This window comes from Myotis davidii, unplaced genomic scaffold (assembly GCF_000327345.1).
Source record: "Myotis davidii unplaced genomic scaffold, ASM32734v1 scaffold198, whole genome shotgun sequence".
Classification (NCBI taxonomy): Eukaryota; Metazoa; Chordata; class Mammalia; order Chiroptera; family Vespertilionidae; genus Myotis; species Myotis davidii.
Window position 1 is genome coordinate 2156633 of NW_006291485.1, and position 21436 is coordinate 2178068.

The 21436-nt window shown below is 52.5% G+C and overlaps 1 protein-coding gene across 1 annotated transcript in view; it reads left to right on the forward strand.

Moving 5' to 3' along the window:
* Positions 1-19129, forward strand: part of CSNK1G2 (casein kinase 1 gamma 2) — a 23373-nt gene extending 4244 nt beyond the window's left edge. The window contains exons 2-12 of the mRNA XM_006764829.2: positions 10036-10470; positions 16130-16170; positions 16281-16350; positions 16444-16592; positions 16727-16961; positions 17047-17132; positions 17205-17289; positions 17422-17570; positions 17844-17927; positions 18021-18127; positions 18252-19129. Coding sequence (XP_006764892.1) covers positions 10287-10470; positions 16130-16170; positions 16281-16350; positions 16444-16592; positions 16727-16961; positions 17047-17132; positions 17205-17289; positions 17422-17570; positions 17844-17927; positions 18021-18127; positions 18252-18306 — 1245 coding nt within the window. The 5' untranslated portion in view covers positions 10036-10286 and the 3' untranslated portion in view covers positions 18307-19129. The remainder of the gene's footprint in view (positions 1-10035; positions 10471-16129; positions 16171-16280; positions 16351-16443; positions 16593-16726; positions 16962-17046; positions 17133-17204; positions 17290-17421; positions 17571-17843; positions 17928-18020; positions 18128-18251) is intronic.
* The last annotated feature ends 2307 nt before the right edge of the window (positions 19130-21436 follow it).

Below are 21436 nucleotides of genomic sequence, written 5' to 3' on the forward strand. Positions count from 1 at the left end.
ACCTGGGTTGTGGGCACATCCCCAGTAGGAGATGTGCAGGAGGCAGCTGATCGATGTTTCTCTCCCATCGATGTTTCTAACTCTCTATCTCTCTTCCTTCCTCTCTGTAAAAAATCAATAAAATATATTAAAAAAATATATATATATATATTTTAAAAAAGTGAAATGATGGACATACACTTCTTTTACACAGATGGATACAGGATAGTTTAACATAATTAACAGTTGATGATTAACTTGATAACAATAACAATGAGGGAATGTCCTGGTGCCATTTGTTGTGCCCTGAGGAATCTAGAAAAAAAAAAAGGGAAGTTACAAGTTACCCAGCGATTTCACAGATATGTTATCTTAGAAGCAAAAAGACAAATGGGCTCAGTAAAGATCTAAGTCGATCTTTGTCAGGGAAAATACTGGCCTAGGACATGACTACCCACTATAACCTGTTTGTAGTTACATATTTAATTTTCAGACCATCTTTTGTGGTTATTTTAGGTCTTTGAGTTTGCACAACCGCCATGCAGGCCTTCCCTGAACTAGTCAGGTTAGCATATGGCCCCTTTCGTCCACACCATGGTGGCTCAGTTGGTTGGAGCATTGTCCCATACATGAAAAGGTGGCAGGTTTGATTTCTGGTCAGGGCACCTACCCAGGTTGCAGGTTCCATCCGTGGTTGGGTGCATGTGGGAGACATCTGATCAATGTTTTTCTCTCCCTCTCTCTCTCTTTTCCTTTCTCTAAAAAATCGACAATTTAAAAAAACACAGATTTGAGTAGAAAATGGCACGTGCCGAGAAGTCTGTCAGCCCTGCCCTGGGTTCTACACTCCTCGCATAAGCTTTAGCTTGAGGATGGTGGGAGCAAAACAGCTTTATAAAGGTGTGGCCAGATGCAGCAGTGTAGGTGCTCAGCCAAATTTAGTTTCAGACAAACAACCCAAAATGGCTTGATATAGGTATATTTCAAATACTGCATGGGATACACTTACATTAAAAGCTATTCGTTGCTTATTAGGCTTTAGTGGTAACAGGGAGCCTGCATGTTTATGCCTGGGTGGCTGTGCTGAGTGTGCTGGGTCTGGGTTTTGATTTGGGGTGGGTGGCTGGCTGGCCAGCCAGGTGGGAGGTAAAACTCTTACAACTGAATGGTGGCTCCTAGCCCAATTGCTGGGTGTTCGCTGGGCGTAGGTCCTCAGGCCCCATCCAGCTACCGGCCCTAGCATCTTGAGGCGGGGCTGGAAATCTGGGTTTTTAAGTAGCACCTCAGGTGACTCTGATGCAGCCTTCTTGGTATTGGTGACTGTTCCACCCCAGGGCTGATCTTAGGGAACCAAAGTCAAGGTGCTGCCTGTTCAACAGTATGGGAAAGCTGCATTGCCGCATCTGTGGCCAGAGACAGGGCTAGGCAGCTCCGGGGTCTCCAGGTTTTTATCTGGTCACCAGTGTGCCTGGGCCATCAATGTGAGGAGGGTGTGCCCTAGGGGGTTGGCTCTCTGAGTTTCCTGATGTGTGAGCCCTATGTGTGCACAGGTGAACAGGAGCCCTGTGTGTTTACAGATGTGTATAAGCCCCGGTGAGTGGGAGCTGTGAGTCATCTTGACCAGGTTTAAAGCACTTGGGTGTGAGCTCATGCCCCCTAGACCTGGGGGCCAAACCTGTCCCGGGTGGTTGTAGGAGCTCTCTGCGTACCCTCAGGCCTCACCCAGGGCCTCTGGGAAGGGTTGAGGCTGGCAGGTTGGTGTCAAGTACTCACACAACCACGCCCAGCCCCTCCTTCTCTCCCCACTGTCTTGCCAGTTTCTGCGCTTGTTACTTTCTATGGGTATACACCTCTGATTCCTTTCTGACAGAAGCTTGTTCAACATGGACCCAAGGGCAGGAGGTGTGGCTCTGGCAGTCACCCTGCGTGCCCGCTGAACTTCGATCTATATAGAGACAGGCCCTATTCTTCAGGCTGCCAGCCAGAGCCACACTCACTATGACTTATTATTGTTTTTTAATTGATTTCAAAGAGAGAGAGAGAGAGAGACATCAATGTGAAACATCAATCGGTTGCCTCCCACACTCGCCGGAACCTGGAATCGATCCCACAATCTGGGTATGTGCCCTAACTGGGAATCGAGCCCACCACCTTTTGGCGCACAGGACAACGCTCCAACTAACTGAGCCACACCAGCCAGGGCTCACTATGACTTTTAAACAGCTTTATTGAGATACCATTTACTTCCCTTTTTTATTTGAGATATAATTCACAGACCTTGATTCACTGATACGGACACCTCAGTGGTTTTTAGTACATTTACAATGTTGTGCAATCAGTACCTGTCTAATTCCAAAATTCCATCACCCCAAAAGGCACCCTGTCCCCCATTAGTCGTCACTCTCCATCCCATCCCCAGCCCCTTGGCAACCATGAATCCACTTTCTGTCTCTGGATTTACTTGTCCTGGACAGTTCACATAAATGGAATCACATGCTTTTTAAAAAATATATTTTCATTGATTTCAGAGAGAAAGGGAGAGGGAGAGAGAGATAGAAACATCAATGAGAGAGAATCATTGGTCGTTGCCTCAGCACGGCCCCCTACTGGGGATCGAGCCCACAACCCAGGCATGTGCCCTTGACTAGAATTGAACGTGGGTCTTTTCAGTCCACAGGCCAACACTCTGTTAACTGAGCCAAACTGGCTAGTGCCCTGTGGCCGCCTGTGTCTGGCTTCTCTCACTGAGCATCATGTGTCCACGGTCCATTCACACCATAGCAAGTGTCAGTGCTTCACTTCCTTTCATGGCTGAGTATATTCTAACAGATAAAGCACACTCTTTGTTTATCAGGTGACGGACTTTCGAGCGGTATCTGCCTTTTGGCCTTTGTGAATCATGTTGTGTGAATACTATGCACAGGTTTGTGTAGATGTGTCTTCAGTTCTCTTGGGTGTGCACTGAGTAGCTGGGTTTCTGGGTCATGTCGTGGTGTTGCCTGTTTGAGGAACTGCAGACTATTTCCCACAGTCGCTGCACCATTTTACGCCCCGCCCACCGTGGATGAGGGTCCACTTCTCCATATCCCTCAAACCCCTCCCCTTCCCACCTCACATTTCAGTGGCTTCCTTCAGCCCGTTCTGTCCTGGACTCTGACCCATTAGCATGGCATCTCTGCCTTCTCAAAGTCTGGGAACCCTGACCAGTTTCCAGAACCCTGCCTGTCCTCTGCCCTGCACTTTCCAGAAAACCAGAAGTTATGAGCAGGTGCCAGTGCCCCAGTCACTGTGGTGGCACTGGCTAGGTCCTGCACTTTGAGACTTTCACAGACAGACAGACAGACAGACAACATGCCAGCCTTTGGCCTTCAGTCGTGATGAGTACTGCAGCTGGGCACCCTTGATCGCTCTCCCAAGGAGGTGTGTCTTTAAGTGACTGAAAGAAGCAGGACCTGGTCCTGTAAGTAAGCAAAAGCAGAACCAGCAAGAAAGACCACAGAACCAGCGTCCTGTTCTTGGTGGTGGTTTTTTTTTTTTTTTAAATTTTATTGATTTCAGAGAGGAAGGAAGAGGGAGAGATAGAAACATCCATGATGAGAAAGAAGCATGGTGGATCGGCTTCCTCCTGCACGTCCCCCACTGGGGATCGAGCCCACAACCTGGGCATGTGCCCTTGACCGGAATCGAACCTAGGACCTTTCAGTTTGCAGGCTCATGCTCTATCCAGTGAGCCAAACCGGCTAAGGCTGTTCTTGGTATTTTTTAAGTAGCAGAAACAAAGTGTGTATATTGAAGAAAACGATCCTTACAGCAAAGCATAAACACTGCTTTTGAAAAACTACTCAACAGCCAAGAGGTGGGTGCCATTCACACTTGAGATCCCTGAAAACACAAGTGTGTTTATAAATGGGACTTGGCATATTGTAGACCTTCATCCCCTGGGGCGTGGCCGTTGGGGCCTCTGTCCCAGGCTGTGCCCACTCTTGCCTATCAGCTTGCAGCCGGGTCGCAGTCCAATCCTGAGTGGCGCTTCCAGGGGCTCTGGGTGAGTTCTGGGAGGGAGGCTCCTAAGGAGAGTGCTGGTATGAGGTCCCCAGCAGGTGTGCTGGGCCTGGGCTGAGCTGCCCTTCCAGGAAGACAGCTACTCAGCATCTTCTGTGTTGACTCAGTGGCCACCCTCCTGGCCTGGTCCTCAGTCCAGTGACTTGCCCAGTTCTGGGGGACATGTATGATTTGAAGGGTGTCTTACCCCAAGAGAGCTGGCTGGCCCTGTCTTCCTCCTGTATATGGTCAGGTCCCTTGAGCGGGACTGGCCCCTAGAGGTGATGTGGGCCCACTCCAATAGATCAGGGAGCTCTGGGCAGGGTCACTTTCCATGTGTTCTGACCAGTTTCAGGTGCCTTAGGGGCCCTTTTATTTCCTCCAGCGTAGGTCCCACCAGAACTCCTGGCAATGAGATCTCCAACCCTGCATGTTCCTGAGCTTTGCACCTGCTAGGTGGGAGGCCGAGAGCATCCTCCTCACCCACCTTTTCCTACCAAGGCTGATTTTAGGAAATGCAAAAGCATTGTTTTCATTGTGCTCACTGGGAGGGAGGAAAGTAGAACTTGGGGAAGGCAGTAAGGTGGATCCTGCCCTGGAGCCCCCACCCCAGGGACCATTTCCTGGGCTCTTGCCCATTTGTAGGGACAGCTTTGTGAGGGTGCACTCTTTGCCACTTTCTGTGCAGGGATTGTTTCCTATCCTGCAGAGGGTGGGGGCAGGGATACACCTACATGGCTGTCACTGGTACTGCCTTGGCCATTCCTCTGGATCAGTGGTCGGCAAACTGCGGCTCGTGAGCCACATGCGGCTCTTTGGCCCCTTGAGTGTGGCTCTTCCACAAAATACCGACTTCTGAGCATGGGCCACAAAATTTCAATCGCACTGTACCCAGCATCTTCTGTGTTGACTCAGTGGCCACCCTCCTGGCCTGGTCATGTTATTTTGCGCCTGCACATGTTATTTTGTGGAAGAGCCACACTCAAGGGGCCAAAGAGCCTCAGTTTGCCGACCACTGCTTTGGGTTATTTGTCCTGGATAGAGAACCTAATTTACCTAAAATGTCAGTGTTTTCTTTTAAATCAAAGTCCACATTTCCCATGCTGTCAGCACTACTGAATGTTACTTCTTTTCTAACCCCAACGGGCTGAGAAGTGAGGCCTTTCTGTTAATCTGCACGGCGTACTGGAAAGGCAGAGCGATGTGAGGCCATCTCTACCCCCTCTGCAGCTTTGCCTACTCTCTCTTGGATCTTTTGGTCTATTTTATATCATTTGTTCACCAGTCTCTTATGAACTCAGTATGAGTTCCTGCATACTGCCCGCACAAAAGGCTGCTGTGTCTTTGAGGAGCTTATGGTTTGGGGACAGGTACACAGTGACTGCATACGTGCTGCCCCATGGCAGAGGGGTTCAGGGGTAGGGTGGCTTCAGTGGTGACATTTGCATAGGGACAATGAGTGGGCACCACACTTGAGCTTGAGGGAGGGGCAGGAAGAAGTTGCTGAAGATGGAAGTTTGAAATTTTTGTTGTTGTTAATCCTCACCCTAGCATATGTTTTTATTGATTTTTAGAAAGAAAAAAAACATAAATGTGAGAAATATCAATTGGTTGCCTCCCATATGCGCCTTAAGGATCAAACCCGAAACCTAGGCATTGGCTGGGAATCGAACCTGTTACTTTTTGGTGTATGGGACGATGCTCCCAACAAATGGAGCCCCCGGCCAGGGCCGAGGTTTAGGTTTTAAAAAATAAACTTTATTTTAGAACAGTCTTAGATTTACAGAATTACTGTGAAGCTGATGCCGAATGCTGAGTCCCCCCTTCTTCTGTCAGTGTGGCACCTGTGTCATAGCTGATGAGCCAGGAAGAGATGTCATTAATAACTAAAGTCCATACTTAACTCAGACTTCCTCAGTTTCCCCTGATGGCCTCTCTGCCCCAGGACTCCATCAGGATCCCACAGGACCGTCAGTTGTCACATTCCTTAGGCCCCTCTAATTGACATGGTTTCCCCTCTTTCCAGTGTGGATGCCCTGGACTGTCGTGTCCTGCAGGACGTCCCCAGTCTGGGTTTTCTGGTGTTTTTTCTTCATTGCACTGAGGGGTGGGCCCTGGTTATCTGTCACCTCAGGGTCTCTGCTGTCCCCATGGCTCCCCACTGCTGGCCCTGACTCTTATCTCCCTGCCAAGGTGCTGGTCAGGTGTCTCCAATGAGAAGTTCTTTGAGGCCAGAAGTCCGAAATCGAGGTGTCGCAGGGCTGCACTCCCTCCTAAGGCTGCGGGGTAGGGGTGTCCTGCCTCCCAACTTCCAGTGGCTGCCGAGTTTCTTGGCTTGTGGCGCATCTCTGCCTCCATTGTCACGTGCTCCTCCTTTCCTGTGTGTGCCTATCTCCTTTTCAGAAGGACACCAGTCATGGATTAGGACCCACCCTAATTTGTAAATTAGGTCACATGCCCAGATATCCAGGGTTCGGACCTATTTTGTTGGGGACACATCTCAGCTCACATCAAGGACTGATATGGTGCTGGAACCATAGTTCCTCTGGGTAGCAGAACTGCCCAGGATGTGCCTGGCCTGACCAGGACGAGGGGCCCACAGGTACCGTGAAATGAGATGGGACACCCCTGTCCCCTGGACGGACAGTGAGCTTAGAACCAGGTGTGAATGAGGGCTTGATCAGGTCTCTGTGGGGAGAGGCAGTGCTGTCAGCACACTCTGAGATGCTGGACTGTGGCACACATGCTCTGTCCGGGCCCATGTGTGCCAGCCCCAGGCAGCACCACCAGTGTCGGTCTTCAAGCCTCATATCCTTGGTGCTTCCAAGGCTACACTCACAACTGGGTCCCCTGTGCATGTGGGGCCAGGCGGCCTGTCAGCAGCCACCCCCAACTTCCTTCCTCCCCCAGCCCTCATTTTCCTTTCAGCTTTTTAGGTAGAAATTTTCAGATGTACCCAAATGTGGAGAGGGTACAGTACTACCCATCCCACCCCCCAGGCCCTGACCCAGTCCAAGTTACCAGCATTTTCCCAGCAAACTCAGTCCCCTCCCTTCCTCTGCAGCAGGTTCTCTGGAGCCAGTACCTGCAGTCAGTGTAGTTCCAGAGCTGCCACCCCAAGACTGTTGCTTGACTTCGATTGCTGTGGTCAGAGTTTGTAGCAGCAACCTTGCCTTTTTGTGATCTTAATTTTGAAAACATTTCAAGTCTGTTGAAAGCATGCAAGAAAAGTACCTGATGGCCTGTGCTCCTTGTGGGTTCACTGCCATCTGTGGCTGTGTTTGCTTTTCCTGAACTGTGTGAGAGCATCCTGCCACCTCTGGCCCTCTCCCAAGAACATCGATGTGTCTAGTCCACCTTTCCATGATGGGTGCAGTGATAGCTGTCCCTTCTCACGGGTCCTAGTCAGGACTTCAGGCAGGAACTCTGCACGCCCTCTGGGGCGGCCCTGACTGGTGCTCACACCCCAGATCACTGATCGGACCACCTGCTTGGCACACTCAGTCCCGTGTCCATCTGCTTGCTGATGGCACTTCTCCCAGGTTCAGCTGTCTCTTCTCCCTTCGTCTGTAACTTGATGTTTCAAGACCCATTTCTGCTTAATCCTTTTTGACACTGGCCTGTCCCCAGGGGCTGCATGGCTGGTTCCTGTGCAATTATTGTGGGGTACTTCCTTCCTCTCTGCCATGACACGATGTTGCAGGTGCCTTGGGACTTCTCAGCTATAGCCCCAGGGTGGGCAGGTATCCCGGGTCCCTCGAGTTTTGATGTTTAGATGCCAGGACGTGACACACTGGGTGCTCATGGCTCCTGGGGTGCCGTGTTCCTGGGCCCAGGTGAATCCTGGGGAGGAGGCCCTGCCTCTCCATGTCACTGAGTCCCCGGGCAGAAGTAGGTTCCTGATGTCGGGGAACACGGGGACATGTGTGTCCGGAGTTGCCGAGAAGGGGCTGTAGCCAGGATCATCTGAGTCTTGGTGCTTCCAAGGCTACACTCACCACCGGGCCCACTGTGCACTGTGGGAAGGAGGCTCCTGTACCTTCCTTAGACTTGCTCTGGCTCTGCTCTGGGCTGTGCTAGTGATGTCAGCCAGGGACTGTGACATCACTGACTAGAGATGGTCAGAGAAGGGGCCCCTGCAGGGGTCCCAGCCCTGGCCCTGACAAGATGGAGGACCCCAAAAAGAACAGGGCAGGTAACTCACCTGAGGTGCGCATTGGTGGAGAAGCAGGGCCCTGACGTGGAGCATGAATGTATGAGACCCACTCAGTGTGGACACAGGCAGGACAGCAGCTTCCAGGGGCTGCCTGGGGATCGTGTCAGCGTGGAATTGAATTTGGCCATGCGGGTCCACACGGAGCCCACACCCGTGAAGGGCCTGCCCTCTGTTGGGAAGCTGGGGGTGGAATTGGGGGCCACTCTAGTGTGGTTGAGGATGAAGGAGGAATGAGGGGTCCCTTCCTCCAGGATAATTGCTTTTAACTCCTGGGCCTGGACTGAGGTCAGACACTCCATTCTCCTGAGGCTTTAGGTTACCTGCTTTGTCCAGGTGTGTGCTGGGCTGGGCATTCAGCCCTGGTCCTAGCCCTGACTCAGACTCTCTTCCCTCAGGCAGGTGCTTGACTCACTTTGCTATCCCCCTGCAGGTCCCATCTGGCTCAGAGCATCCGGGAGAGGACCCAGAATGCCCCCATGTGGCTGGTGGGTGGGGTGAGCTCTTGTTTGTGGGGTGAGCAGGGGTTGGTGTCCTTGGGAAAGGGTCAGGCCCCTCATCTGCCTTCCTATGCCCATTGTCCCCTGCAGGCAGTGTCTGCATATCTGCCCTGTGTAAGAGGGCTGCGTGGGGCCCAGACACACTGCGGTAGGGGTCACTGGGGTGATGTTGGGGGCTCAGGGAGGGCAGCATGTGTACTGGACTCTGTAGTCCTGGCTGGCCGCTGTCTCCCCATAGCCGGCCGGGGCCAGGTGGGTTTGGCACATACGCAGAGTCTCCATGCTTGTGGGGCTGTGACCCTTCTGTTGGTTGTGCTCAGGTCCGAGGGTCACATGCAGGTTAGGCACCTCCTTGTGCCTGGTTATGCGTGTGGTCCCTCTTGAGAGGACTGCCAAGCATGGGAGGGCGTGGACATGTGTGAGTTATGCACATGTGTGAGCATGGGGAGGGGTGTGCATGCATGTGGGTGTGTAAGCACAGAAGGGAGTGTGCACGTGTGTGAGAGCACGGGAAGGTGTGTGTGTTCACTGCACTCTGAGTCCCTGCTGTCTTGTCGTCTATGAACATGTGGCTGGGATTCCCCTCTATGAGGTGCCTGCTCCTTCTGGCTCTGAGGCTTGGGCCAGCTGTTCCCAGAACCAAAGCCAAGGGCTGACAGAGGGCTCTGTCCTTGACCTGGTTCTCAGAGGCCCCCACTCTTGTTCCCTTTCATCATTCCCAGGGCCCTGTTCTGGCCTCAGGGTGAGGGAGCCCCGGGTCATGGGTTGAGATCCCCCTGGGGTCCTTGCCCCCAAGGCGTCATGGTGTCACCATGTCCAAGTCACTACTACTCCCATCAGTAGCTGGCCAGATCCTCAGTCAGTGGCGAGGAGGGGGCTCTGCGGTCTCTCCTCTTCCTTCTTCAGAGGAATGACCCCTTGGCTTGGGGGGAGGGGCTGTGGGCAGGGTGGCCCTTGCTCCTTTCTGCATCCAAGTTGGGGCTCCCCGCCTGGTTCTGGGGCCTCTGTCACTTGATTAGACTTTACCCTTCCCAGTGCAATTGTCTTTGAGCTGTGTTGTGGGCCAGCACTCAACAATGCGCATCTTATACTACCTTGATACATGAATTCACAGTGGCCTCTGCCTCTCAGAAAGTCACAGGTCCCGCTTGTGCCTTCAGAGGTCTTTCCAGAATGCCATCCTGCTGTGCCAGCTCTGTTAATGCCACCGTGCCAGGCTGTGCGCTGGACCCTGGGCTGTATTATGGGCAGGTGGGTAGGTGGGTCTCAATCTTTTAACCTGTGTCTCTGTTTTCCCCCCAGCTGGGAGCCACAAGATTTGAGGTGGCGGGACCTGTCAGCAGAATGTGTCCTCCCCCTGCGTGCAACTTTGAGGCGACCGAGATGAGCTCCACGGCCTGGCCCTCGCGCGTACCCACATCTCATTAGCCAGGAGTCCGCCAGGTGCCATGGTGTGCTAGCCCCAAAGAGCCGCCCGTGACCTCAGGTCTCCATAGACCCGGGATTTGTACAGCAGCAGAGTCACCGTGGAGAGGCCAGGGTACCACAAACTTATGGATTTTGACAAGAAAGGAGGGAAAGGGGAGTCAGAGGAGGGCCGGAGAATGTCCAAGTCCGGTGGCCGGACCAGCCACAGCGTCCGGAACTCGGGGACCAGTTCGGGGGTCCTGATGGTGGGCCCCAACTTCCGGGTCGGGAAGAAGATAGGCTGTGGCAACTTCGGGGAGCTCCGGCTAGGTGAGCCCCGCTCATTTGCATTCAGGGGATGGGGTGGGGGAAGGCTGCCCAATGAGTTCGCAGCCACTTGCAGATGACCTCCCTGATTATTGCGATCAGGACACAGGTAAGTGTGTGTGTGTGTGTGTGTGTGTGTGTGTGTTTCTGTTCCCCGAGGAGGAGGTTGGGAAGAGGGGTAGACTCCTGACCTCTCCCCTTTGTGTCTGAGGAACAGCTCTGTTGGGGATCCAAGTCCACATATGGGAGAGCTGACATAGAAGTCTCCAGTGTCTAAGCTGGTGCACTGTTTAGCACTTGGTTGTCAGGAGCTGTGGGTAGCCCCAGGTTTGGGGTTTCTGAGTCCATGTACCGTCAGGGGCTGGGGCCCAACTCTGTCTGCTGGTGGGAAGGACATGCAGGATAGGCACTGGGCTAACTAAGACTGGTAGGTAAGGAGAGACAAACACCTTCCCAGAGCATGGGGCCCCACATGCTCACTCAGCCTGCACAGAGGACCTGGGCAGCATGGTGGCCAACTCTTCAGCTTCCCCTGACGGAACTGCCCTGCTGCCCTGTTAGGGTGTACGTGTGTGCACATACATGTCCCTGGGCCCAGTCTTGATCTGAAGCCTGTGGGGCTGGGGAGGGCTATACAGCTTTATGGACTCAGACACCGTCATGGGTTCTGTTCTGTGTTTGGAGCAGCAGCCTAAACAGTCCAGGTCTGCACAGAAAGATGCGTGGGCATATATAAGGGTCTGGAGAGGTGTAGCGGCTTTTGGCTTGAAACTTTTTTTAAAATGGAGTATATGTTCTTTTCTGCCTGGCTTCTTTTGCTCAGTGCGTTTTTGAGAATATCCATGTTGTCATGTGTGTCTGTAGCTAGTTGCTCTTTGTTACTCTGTCCATTTGTATGATCGTTGCCCATTTTGTTCATCCGTTCTCCTGCTCAGGGATATTTGGCTGTGCCCAGATTTTGGCTATTATGAATAAAACTGTCCTGAGCATCCTTCTCCAAATCTTGTGTATGAGTGTTTTTGTTAAAAGCACTGGGTCTCGGGGGACGTATGTCTTAAGAGAAACTGCCAGGCCGATTTCCAGAGTGGTTGTACACTTTATTCTCCTTCAGGCGGCATATGGGAGCCTGGTTATCCCGCAGCCTCACCAACACTTGGGTTGTCAGGCTTCTTTCCTTGTTACTGGGTGTGAAGTGCTGTCTCTGGGATTTATTTGCATTTTCTTGATAACTAATGTTGAGCATTGTTCTCAGATATGTGTCTTTTTCTCTGTTGTGAAGATATTCTTTGGTTTCAAATTTTGATTCTGCATCGTTTAGGTGTGGTTTTCTTTGTATTTATCCTGCTTGGGATTCATTGGGCTTTTGGATCTGTATATTGACACTTTTTAATTAAATTTGGAAAAACTTAGGCCATTATTTCGTGTTTTTGCTGCCTCAGTTTACTGTCTTCTTAGACCCCAATGACATGTATGTTAGGAGTGTTTGATGCTGTCTCATAGTTCCTTAACTTCTTTTCCATGTTCTTCCTTTTTCTCTCTTTGCTTCAGTCTAGATAGTTTTTATTGCCCTGCTGTAAGTTCACCCTTCTTTTTCTCTGCAGTGTCCAATCTATTGTTGGGGACATCTAGTGAATATTTTATTTCATTCACAGTATTTTTCACTTCCATTTGACTCCCCTCCTGTTCTCTTGAGACTTCCCATCTGCTTGTTTATTTTGCCCATTCTTTCTTTAAATCCTTGAACATACTTGTAACTGTTATAAATGCCTACGTATATGGTGCATTTCACTTTGTTTTTCCTTTTTGCAGTCCTATTTTTCTCGTGTCTGGTAATGTTTTACTCGATGTTGGACATTGTGGATGCCACATGTCACAGACTTTTAAGTATGGGTTGAGGTTCATCTTAAGACTTATCTTGACTCCATCAGAGACTGATTTTGGTTTTGTTAGGATGGGCTGAGAGAGCAGACATTACTCAAGGGCTGGAGTTGCCCCTTTTTCCACATGTGGGCTTTCTGGGTTCTTAGCCTAAGGTTGGGGAAGTTCAGGGAGGCCTCTCTGCTCTGGATGACTGCATCTCTAGTATCTTCCCATCTTGTGTGGCCTCTGGAATTTTCTTCCTGTTCATAGCCCCGTCGGAGTTGTTCTCTGCTAGGCCTTGCAGACTCTCTCGCCTTCTGCATGCATAGGTAAACCTGATAACATGAGCATTGGTGAGGCGCTCAGAGCCCAGAGCACCTGAACTCCCCCAGGAGTCTATAAACCCACAGACTTCAGATGCCGACGTGTGTGCACAAACACATGTGCGTGCTCACTTTAAGCTCAGGCTGGACTCCAAGGACGTTGGCTCTCCTAGAATTCATACGCAGTCAAAACATGAAGTTTCGCCGAAACCGGTTTGGCTCAGTGGATAGAGCGTCGGCCTGCGGACTGAAAGGTCCCAGGTTCGATTCCGGTCAAGGGCATGTACCTGGGTTGCGGGCACATCTCCAGTGGGAGATGTGCCGGAAGACCTTTTACCATAAAGGATTGGTCAGACTTCATGAATATTTAAAGTATCTTTCACAAAGCGTTGTGAGCTGGAACAGGCAAACCACAGACTGGGAAGAAATATTTTCAGAGCACCATTTGACAAAGCGCTGATGTTCAGGATACGTGAAAGGACGACAACTTGATAATAAAAGGACAGACATTCCAATTAAAAATGGGCAAGAGATTTGAACAGACACTTTGCATAAGCAGACAAATGGCCGGGAAGCACAGAAGGCACCCACACTGGCAGTACAAGCCAGCAGACCTACTAGAGGAGTGACTAGCCTGCCCACAGGAAGGCCCATAGGCAACGTTCACTACAGCTCTGCTTATAACAGAAAACGAAACAGCCCACGTGTCCCCTGTGCTGACCGGGTGGGTCCCCTTGATGGGGTAAGGCTTCATTCAGCTGTCACCAAGAACCACGGACATGCCTCAACACAGGAATTCATCATGCCATGTGAAAGGAACCAGGAGGAGAGAACACACCAGATGATTCTGTCTTGGTGCAGGTGGGGGTGGACCAGAAGGGGTGTGAGTGGTGGGGACATTCTGTGCTTTGATAAGGGTAGGGGCTGCCGAGGGACATGCATTGGTCAAAGCTCATCAGATGGCACCCTTCGGATATGTGCATTTCTTGGTAAATGTCACCTCCCACAGGGTAAACAAGAACTATATGCACACACTAGAGGCCCAATGCACGAAATTCGTGCAAGGGGCTCGGCTCCCTGCCGTGGCGGCTACCTCTGCCTCAGCCCCACCTCAGCCCCGCCACTTCGTCTTCGGCTTCGTCTGGAAGGTCGTCCGGTCTAATTATCATGTTATGCTTTTATTATTATAGATAGAACTTGAACTGCAGACTGGAGTATCTACAAATCAGAGAGATTCATGACTGATAGATATGCAACAGAACAGATAGCAAATTGTTCATTGCGTAATACAGGCAGTGAGGATGTAGCTGTTCACTGAACAGTTCCTTCTGTTTTTCTGTGTTTAAAACTTCCATAAAAAAAATGGTGGGGTTGCCCTTGCCGCTTTGGCTCAGTGGATAGAGCATCGGCCTGTGGACGGAAGGGTCCCTGGTTCCGTTCCAGTCAGGGGCACACGCCTGGGTTCAGCCTCAGTCCAACGTGCAGGAGGCAGCCAATCGATGGTTCCCTCTCATCACTGATGTTTCTCTCTCTCCCTCTCCCTTCCTTTCTGAAATCAATAAAAATATATTTTTTAAAGTGGTGGAATGAAAACACAGGAGGGACATTTATTTTTTATCAAAACCCAAGAACCAGGACTAAAAGGAGGCTCCCTTTTCCTTCTAATGGGTGTCTGTGAAAAGAAAAACAATGCCAATAGTAAGAATGCCAAAACCCTTCAAGTGTTCCTGGAATAAATCTAACAAAGATTGGGCAAGCTCTCTCAGAGCGACAGAACATCGCTGGGAGTCCATTCCCAGGGGTGGATGGGACAGTTCAGTGTGCGATGTTACCTCCTCCAGTTTGGCTGCAGACTCCAGGACACCCTTCAGGGCTCTGAGAAAGTCAGTAAGCTGACTCTGAACCACCATGGAAACCAAGGACCTAGAATAGCCACAGCAGTGCAGAAGACACACCCACGGCTGGGTGCCACGGTACTGTGGACAGCACACAAGACAGTGACTGACCAGTGGAGCAGACTAACACTGTGGGGAACCCTGGCATCAGCCTCAGGTGGAACACATTGGTGTCTGCCGCCACGTGGGTGGGGCCGGAATAGCTAGAGTGAAGATGGCACCCTGACTGTCCAGCTGCAGCAGGCAGAGTAAGGGGAGGCATAGAGGTGCGGACACACAGTGTGTGGCCATGTTTGTGGTGTTCAGGACCCGGTGATGGTAGTCTCAGGACAAAGGACAGGACAACACTGGGAGGGGCCATTGGACCAGAGATGGTGGTACGGTGTACACAGCACTGTGCGCAGTAACTCTCAAATGCACCCGAGGGGCTGGATTGGGGTGGCCCCCTGTTTATATGGCAGGTCACCCAGCAGTAGTGGCTGGACCATCTGGGACTCTGCTGGCGTTAGAGACTATAACAGGTGGAAAAGCAGTTCTGTGAGGTTGGGTGTTAGCTCTTCCTCTGTGGGCACCTGCAGGTCCTGGTGGGTGGGCTTAGTAAGGACTGTGTCAGGTGATCTTTCTAACCTGAGAGGGGTGCAGGTCTTCCACCTTGGCCTGGTGGGCTCTGTTACCTGGGGGAGCCAGCCTAGCTCTTGCCTGCTGGCACCTTGGGCAGGCTCTAATCTGACATAGCCAGCCTGGAAGTTGGGGGGCGGGGGGTGATGTGTGTGCAGGAGGAAGACACAGGGCACCTGGGGTAAGTCCTCTGCATGTCATGACAAACCTCTTGGGGTAGGGTAGGTTCTGGCCAGTTGTCCTTTACTCCACCTTCATGGGGGGAGGGGACAGGAGGAAGGTGATGCAATGAACCATGGTTGGATGGTTGGGGAACTGGGAGGGGAGGCAGAGTGAGGTCCACTGGTAGGAGGGACCCGATGGATGGGCATCGGAGGGACTGGTCCAGACTATTTGCCACCTCCTGTCTGCAGGACCCATGTAGAGGCATTGAGGAGACTGCACCCATGGGGGTCCTGGGGGTGGAGTGATGGGGGGTGGGAGATGCTTAGGGGATATGGATGTCTTTGGTTCCCATTGCTGCAGTGGGTGTTGAGAAGGGCCATGTTCCATTTGTTGATGGGAAAATTGGGGCACATTGGTGTGCTTGTGGGAATAGCTGCTTGAGTGGTGGAGGCGGGGTTAGGGGGAGTGCTTGGGTGAGCTAGATGGGGCTGGTGGGTGCTGGGATCTGGAGTACATAGATGGTGGTAGGCAGAGGCTATAGAGAAGAGAGTAGCAGTAAGATAGGGTGGGAGACCAAGATGTGAGGGTTCAGAGCAGATGGAGACACCTAAAGGGGTGCGGATATCCTGCAGGCATCCTTTTCACTCCCAGGACCTGGGAGGACAGGGCCAACCTCAAGGGGGCTACCGGGGAACAGAAGGTTCCCCTTGGAGGGGGTAGGTCATGCAGGGTCTCCTTCCTGCTCGGGTGGAGGAATGGGGCTGAGTGGCCTTGCTGTGCTGACTTCTCTCTCCTCCACAGGAAAGAATCTCTATACAAATGAATACGTAGCTATCAAATTGGTGAGTCCAGGTTCTTCACACACAGCAGAAACTACCCCCATGTGGGGTCTGGGGCAGGAGGAGGGGCAGTGCTACATCCCAGGTAACCCTCCACCTCCCCGTCCCTCCAGGAGCCCATCAAGTCGCGGGCACCGCAGCTGCACCTGGAATACCGCTTCTACAAGCAGCTCAGCTCCACAGGTACCGCCACGCAGGGGGCAGCGCAGGGCGGGCGTGGGGACAGTGGGGGCCTGCTGCAGGCCCCCTAGGCATCTGTGCATGCTCCACCCGCAGAGGGTGTCCCTCAGGTCTACTACTTTGGCCCGTGCGGGAAGTACAACGCCATGGTGCTGGAGCTGCTCGGGCCCAGCCTGGAGGACCTATTCGATCTGTGTGACCGCACATTCACGCTCAAGACTGTGCTCATGATCGCCATCCAGCTGGTGCGGGCTATGGGACCCCTGGCTGCAGGGCGGGATGTGGCAGGGAGAGGAGTGGGGCGGAGCCTGGGGAAGGGAGCTGCGGGAGGGACCCTGCAGGACCTAGGCCGATGGAGACACCTGCCCATGGCCCCCAGATCACGCGCATGGAGTATGTGCACACCAAGAGCCTCATCTACCGCGACGTGAAGCCCGAGAACTTCCTGGTGGGGCGGCCGGGCAGCAAGCGGCAGCACGCCATCCACATCATCGACTTCGGCCTGGCCAAGGAGTACATCGACCCGGAGACCAAGAAGCACATCCCCTACCGCGAGCACAAAAGCCTGACGGGCACAGCACGCTACATGAGCATCAATACACACCTGGGCAAGGGTAAGGGGCGCAGGGGCAGGGGTTGGGGGGGTGGGGGGAACACGCTGACCTGCTCTTCCCCTGCTGACCTGCCGTTTCCCCTCAGAGCAGAGCCGCCGTGACGATCTGGAGGCGCTAGGCCACATGTTCATGTACTTCCTGCGTGGCAGTCTGCCCTGGCAGGGGCTCAAGGTGAGCCAGGGCATGTGGGGGTGTGGGGTGGGTCATGGCTCCCAGTGATGTTGCTGACCACTCTGCCTGCAGGCGGACACGCTCAAGGAGCGCTACCAGAAGATCGGGGACACCAAGCGGGCCACGCCCATTGAGGTGCTCTGCGAGAGCCACCCAGGTGAGGGCTTTCCCCAGCCAGTGCTGCGTTCCCGGCCCTCGCTGTCCCTGCTGCCGCGGCCGCCCTCCCCCATCCCCCACGTATCCCCGCCCCCTTGCCACATCCACCCCCAGCCCTGCTGGCTCTTCTCAGAGGAGATGGCCACATACCTGCGCTATGTGCGGCGCCTGGACTTCTTCGAGAAGCCTGACTACGACTACTTGCGCAAGCTCTTCACAGACCTCTTCGACCGCAGCGGCTTTGTGTTTGACTACGAGTACGACTGGGCGGGGAAGCCCCTGGTATGTGGGACGGGGCCCTGGATTTGTGAAAGATTTTGGACTTGGAGGGCTTTACCTTGGATGTGGGGGGTCCCAGGGCATTGGGGATGTCAGACCCCAGATGTGGGGGGTGAGACCCTGAATGTGGAGAGTGGGACTCTAGACCTGGGGGTTGTGTCTTGAGGTGGAGGAGGACCCAAGTACCTGGAGCCTTGGTGCAGATTCAGGTAGGACCCTGGTTCATAGGGGTGGAGGGGTGCCCAGCCTCAGCACCCTGTCCTGCCCTCCTTGCAGCCTACGCCCATTGGCACAGTTCACACCGACCTGCCTGGGCATATTCAGCCTAGGGATAAAGCCCAGCTATACAGCAAAAACCAGGTGAGGTGCCAGGCCAAGGACCCCAACAACCCTGAGGGGGGCGGGGGGTGGAGATCACAGCCCACGTGACTTCTCTGCTACCCACTCACCCAGGCACTGAATTCCACCAATGGGGAGCTGAATGCTGACGATCCCACTGCCGGTCACTCTAACGCCCCCATCACGGCGCCTGCAGAGGTAGAGGTGGCGGATGACACCAAGTAAGACCCTGGGCAGCGTCTGGGGGCTGAGAGGCCTTGGGTCCAGCTGATACCGCCTTTCTACTCTGCGCCCAACTTGTCCCTCCCAACCTGTGTCCACTTCCCACTCTCTCACCCCTCCCAGGTGCTGCTGTTTCTTCAAGAGGAGAAAGAGGAAATCACTGCAGAGGCACAAGTGACCCCGGCGGTGGTTCCCCACACCCTCCGCTGCAGCTCCTGGAGGAGCTCGTCTGGATGGCCCACAGCCAAGACATAGACTGTGGCCCGGAGCTGCTCACCCTTCGTGGGTTACTTCCTTCACATAAGACTTTGGCCGAAATTTCTACACCTGTGTCTAGTCCTCCCTTCCAAGAGCATTAACTATTTAAAACAAGGAAAAGAAAACACAACGGCCGTCTGCCCTGCGCCCCTTCGCCATGTCTGCTGAAGTGAGTAGTGTGACCTGGAGGCCCCGGCCACCGCGCCGTCCAGCTTGCCTGCCCCATTAGTGTCATAAAGTCTAGCTCGTCTCCCTCTATCCAAAGGCCATTTTCTCGAGGGGGCACTGTGGGGCATCGCTGCCAGGGGTGAGCCCACTCTGGGCCTCCCCAAACCAAAGGGGAAGGTGCGGTGGGAGCGGCACCCCAACCAAAATGCTGCACCAAAGCTTGGACGGTGTGGCCCACAGGTGTTCCTGCTGCACCTGCTCCTGGAGCCTGGGGCGGCCACCTGTGTGGCCACTTAGGCCAGGGCTGTGCCCGGTGTGAGGGCTTCTTGTGTCTGTGCTCAGTGTCACTGAGCCGCAGGAAACAAGCGCCTTAAAGCCCCGTCTCAGCCCACAGGTGCGGCAGAGGCCAGGCAGTCACAGTCAGGCGGGCGGAGTCGCTGGGGCATTGGCGGAGGTGTGTGCATCTAGGTGTTGCTTTACAAAGTGTACAGAAATGGCATCTCTGTTTCTCTGATGCTTCCTGGAAGCCATAGAACTTAGGGGCTTTTTTAAAAAAATAAAGGAAAATGAAACCAGTTCTGAGTATAGTGTCCGGTCTTTCTGAGAGGCTTTGCTGAGACGAGCAGCAGTTCAAATGCCCGCATCCCTGGGAAGGGACAGCCTAGGAGGTGGTGTCAAAGAGGATTTGGGTAGCCAGGGAAGAACGGATGGTCAGGAACAAAGGAACAACTAAAGTGAGTGTAAGAGCTGGATTTGGTTGTGTTCTTGGTGGGTAGGCAAAAAACCCCACTGTTACTGAATGACAAGAAAGGGAGAGATCACAAAGTGCAGAACAGCAGGTGACCTCGCCGATTATGCACACATAGAATAAAGCATTAAGTGGCTTGCTTTCCAGAAGAAACAAGGTACTGGTTATATCAGGATGGTAAGTTGTTTTTTAAATATATTTTATTGATTTCGGAGAGGGACGGAGAGAGAGAGAGAAACATCAGTGATGAGAGGGAATCATTGATTGGTGGCCTCCTGCACACCCTCCACTGGGGATGAACCTGCAACCCCTGCATGTGCCCTGACGGGGAATCAAACTGTGACCTGGTTGGTTCATAGTTCGAGGCCCAACCACTGAGCCACACCAGTCAGGCAGAATGATGTCTTGAGTGCACCCAAGCACTGAGCGAGCGGAAAGAGGCTGTGAATGCCGACAGGACAACTGGGTGGCTGTGGACTGAATGTGTCTTCCCACATTCATGGGTTGACACCCACTGCCCCGGAGGGATAGTGTTATGAGGTGGGGCCTTTGGGAGGTGATCAGGGTTAGATGAGGTTCACGGGTGGGACCTCCACGCAGGATTGGTATCCTTGTCAGGAGAGGAAGAGGCCAGGGCTCGCTCTCCGCCATGTGAGGATGCAGCAGGAAGGCAGCCAGGAGGAGGAGGACCCTCACCAGGAACAGCCCTGCTGGCACCTTGATCTCAGGCTTGCAGCCTCTTCCACTGTGAGAAACGTCTATGGATTGAGCTGCTCAGGGCCACCCTAGCAGACTCAGATAGTAGCCAACAAAGCAATGATAAAAGTAAACATCCTTGAAAAAGTTTAATGGGATTTCCAGGTCTTGAAGACAATGGCAGACTCTTAACTGACTGGCCCAGTATTTTCTCCTCAAATAACACAGAACCACCAGAAGGTAGACCAAGTGTGCTCAGCACCCTGTTCCCACTTCTCCTGTGGGATCTTGGCCTCCTGCTCACTCCTGCCCCTATACAGGTCTCGTGGGGCATACAGGCAGGAGGGCTGGTCAGAGGCAAAGGAATTAGGGAATCCAGAATGTGGTCCTCCCACCTGCAGATGGGTAACCCACCTCCCAAGGTGGAAACCACAAAGCCCAGGAGAACAGCCAGACTTGTCCCCAATAGCACTTGACAGTGTGAAAAACATCTTGGATTAGAAATTCATAAACTAATGGCAGAAATGGGCAAGAAAAAACTGGAAACAGCGGCTTGAACTCAGGAAATCTGAGAAATTATTTAAGAAACAAAGAATAAAATGCAAGGTGCCAAGACTCTGAGAAAGGTTTGCGGAAGGGCTTTGGAAGCAGAAGAACAAGAGCAGGAAGAGGACCACGAAGGGTGAGGCATCAGGGAGGTGGCGGTGATGGCAAACGGCAGGCAGGAGATGTCATTCCAGTCTTTGAAGAAAATCAGAACTGGTGTTTAAAACTTGTTCAAGGAAACATTCCATCTACCAGCGGGTAGAGAAAAGGCCTGGATCTCCGAGGTGAAGGTACACCTGGGACATGAGAAAACCATCACGTACGTGACGGAGCCCAGTAAAAGGATTCTGTTTTAAAGGTGATAACCCTCAGGATCTGCAGGTAAGAAGACAAAACAATTTACCAAATCAGGAGAATTTGTCGCCAGGCTTTTCAAACCACACATGAAGCACGGTGACTGGATTTTAACGACATTCCTGATGAGAGCTGATTGTCAGCACTGTTCCCTTCAAAGTAAGGTATCCTTTTGTCAGGCTGCTTTTAAGAATTTGTTCTGTACATTTGTTCTTCGATGATGGTGTGTGGTTTTCTTTGTGTATGTCCTGTGTACATTGCTGAGCTGCTTAGGTCTTTGAGTTATATCTTTCATCAATTTTGGAAACTTCCCTGCTTTTATGTCTTCCATTTTTTTTGTTAGTTTTTTGGGTTTGTTTGTTTGTTTTTTTGGCCCATTTTATCTCCCGCCCCTCCCCCCAATGCTTCAGATACCTATATGCAGGACTATTTCACATGATCCCACAGGTTTCTGATACTCTGTTCTGTTTTTTTTTTATTTTTTGGATTATTTTACTATCTTTGGATATACAGAGAGTAACTAACTGAACAAATGGAT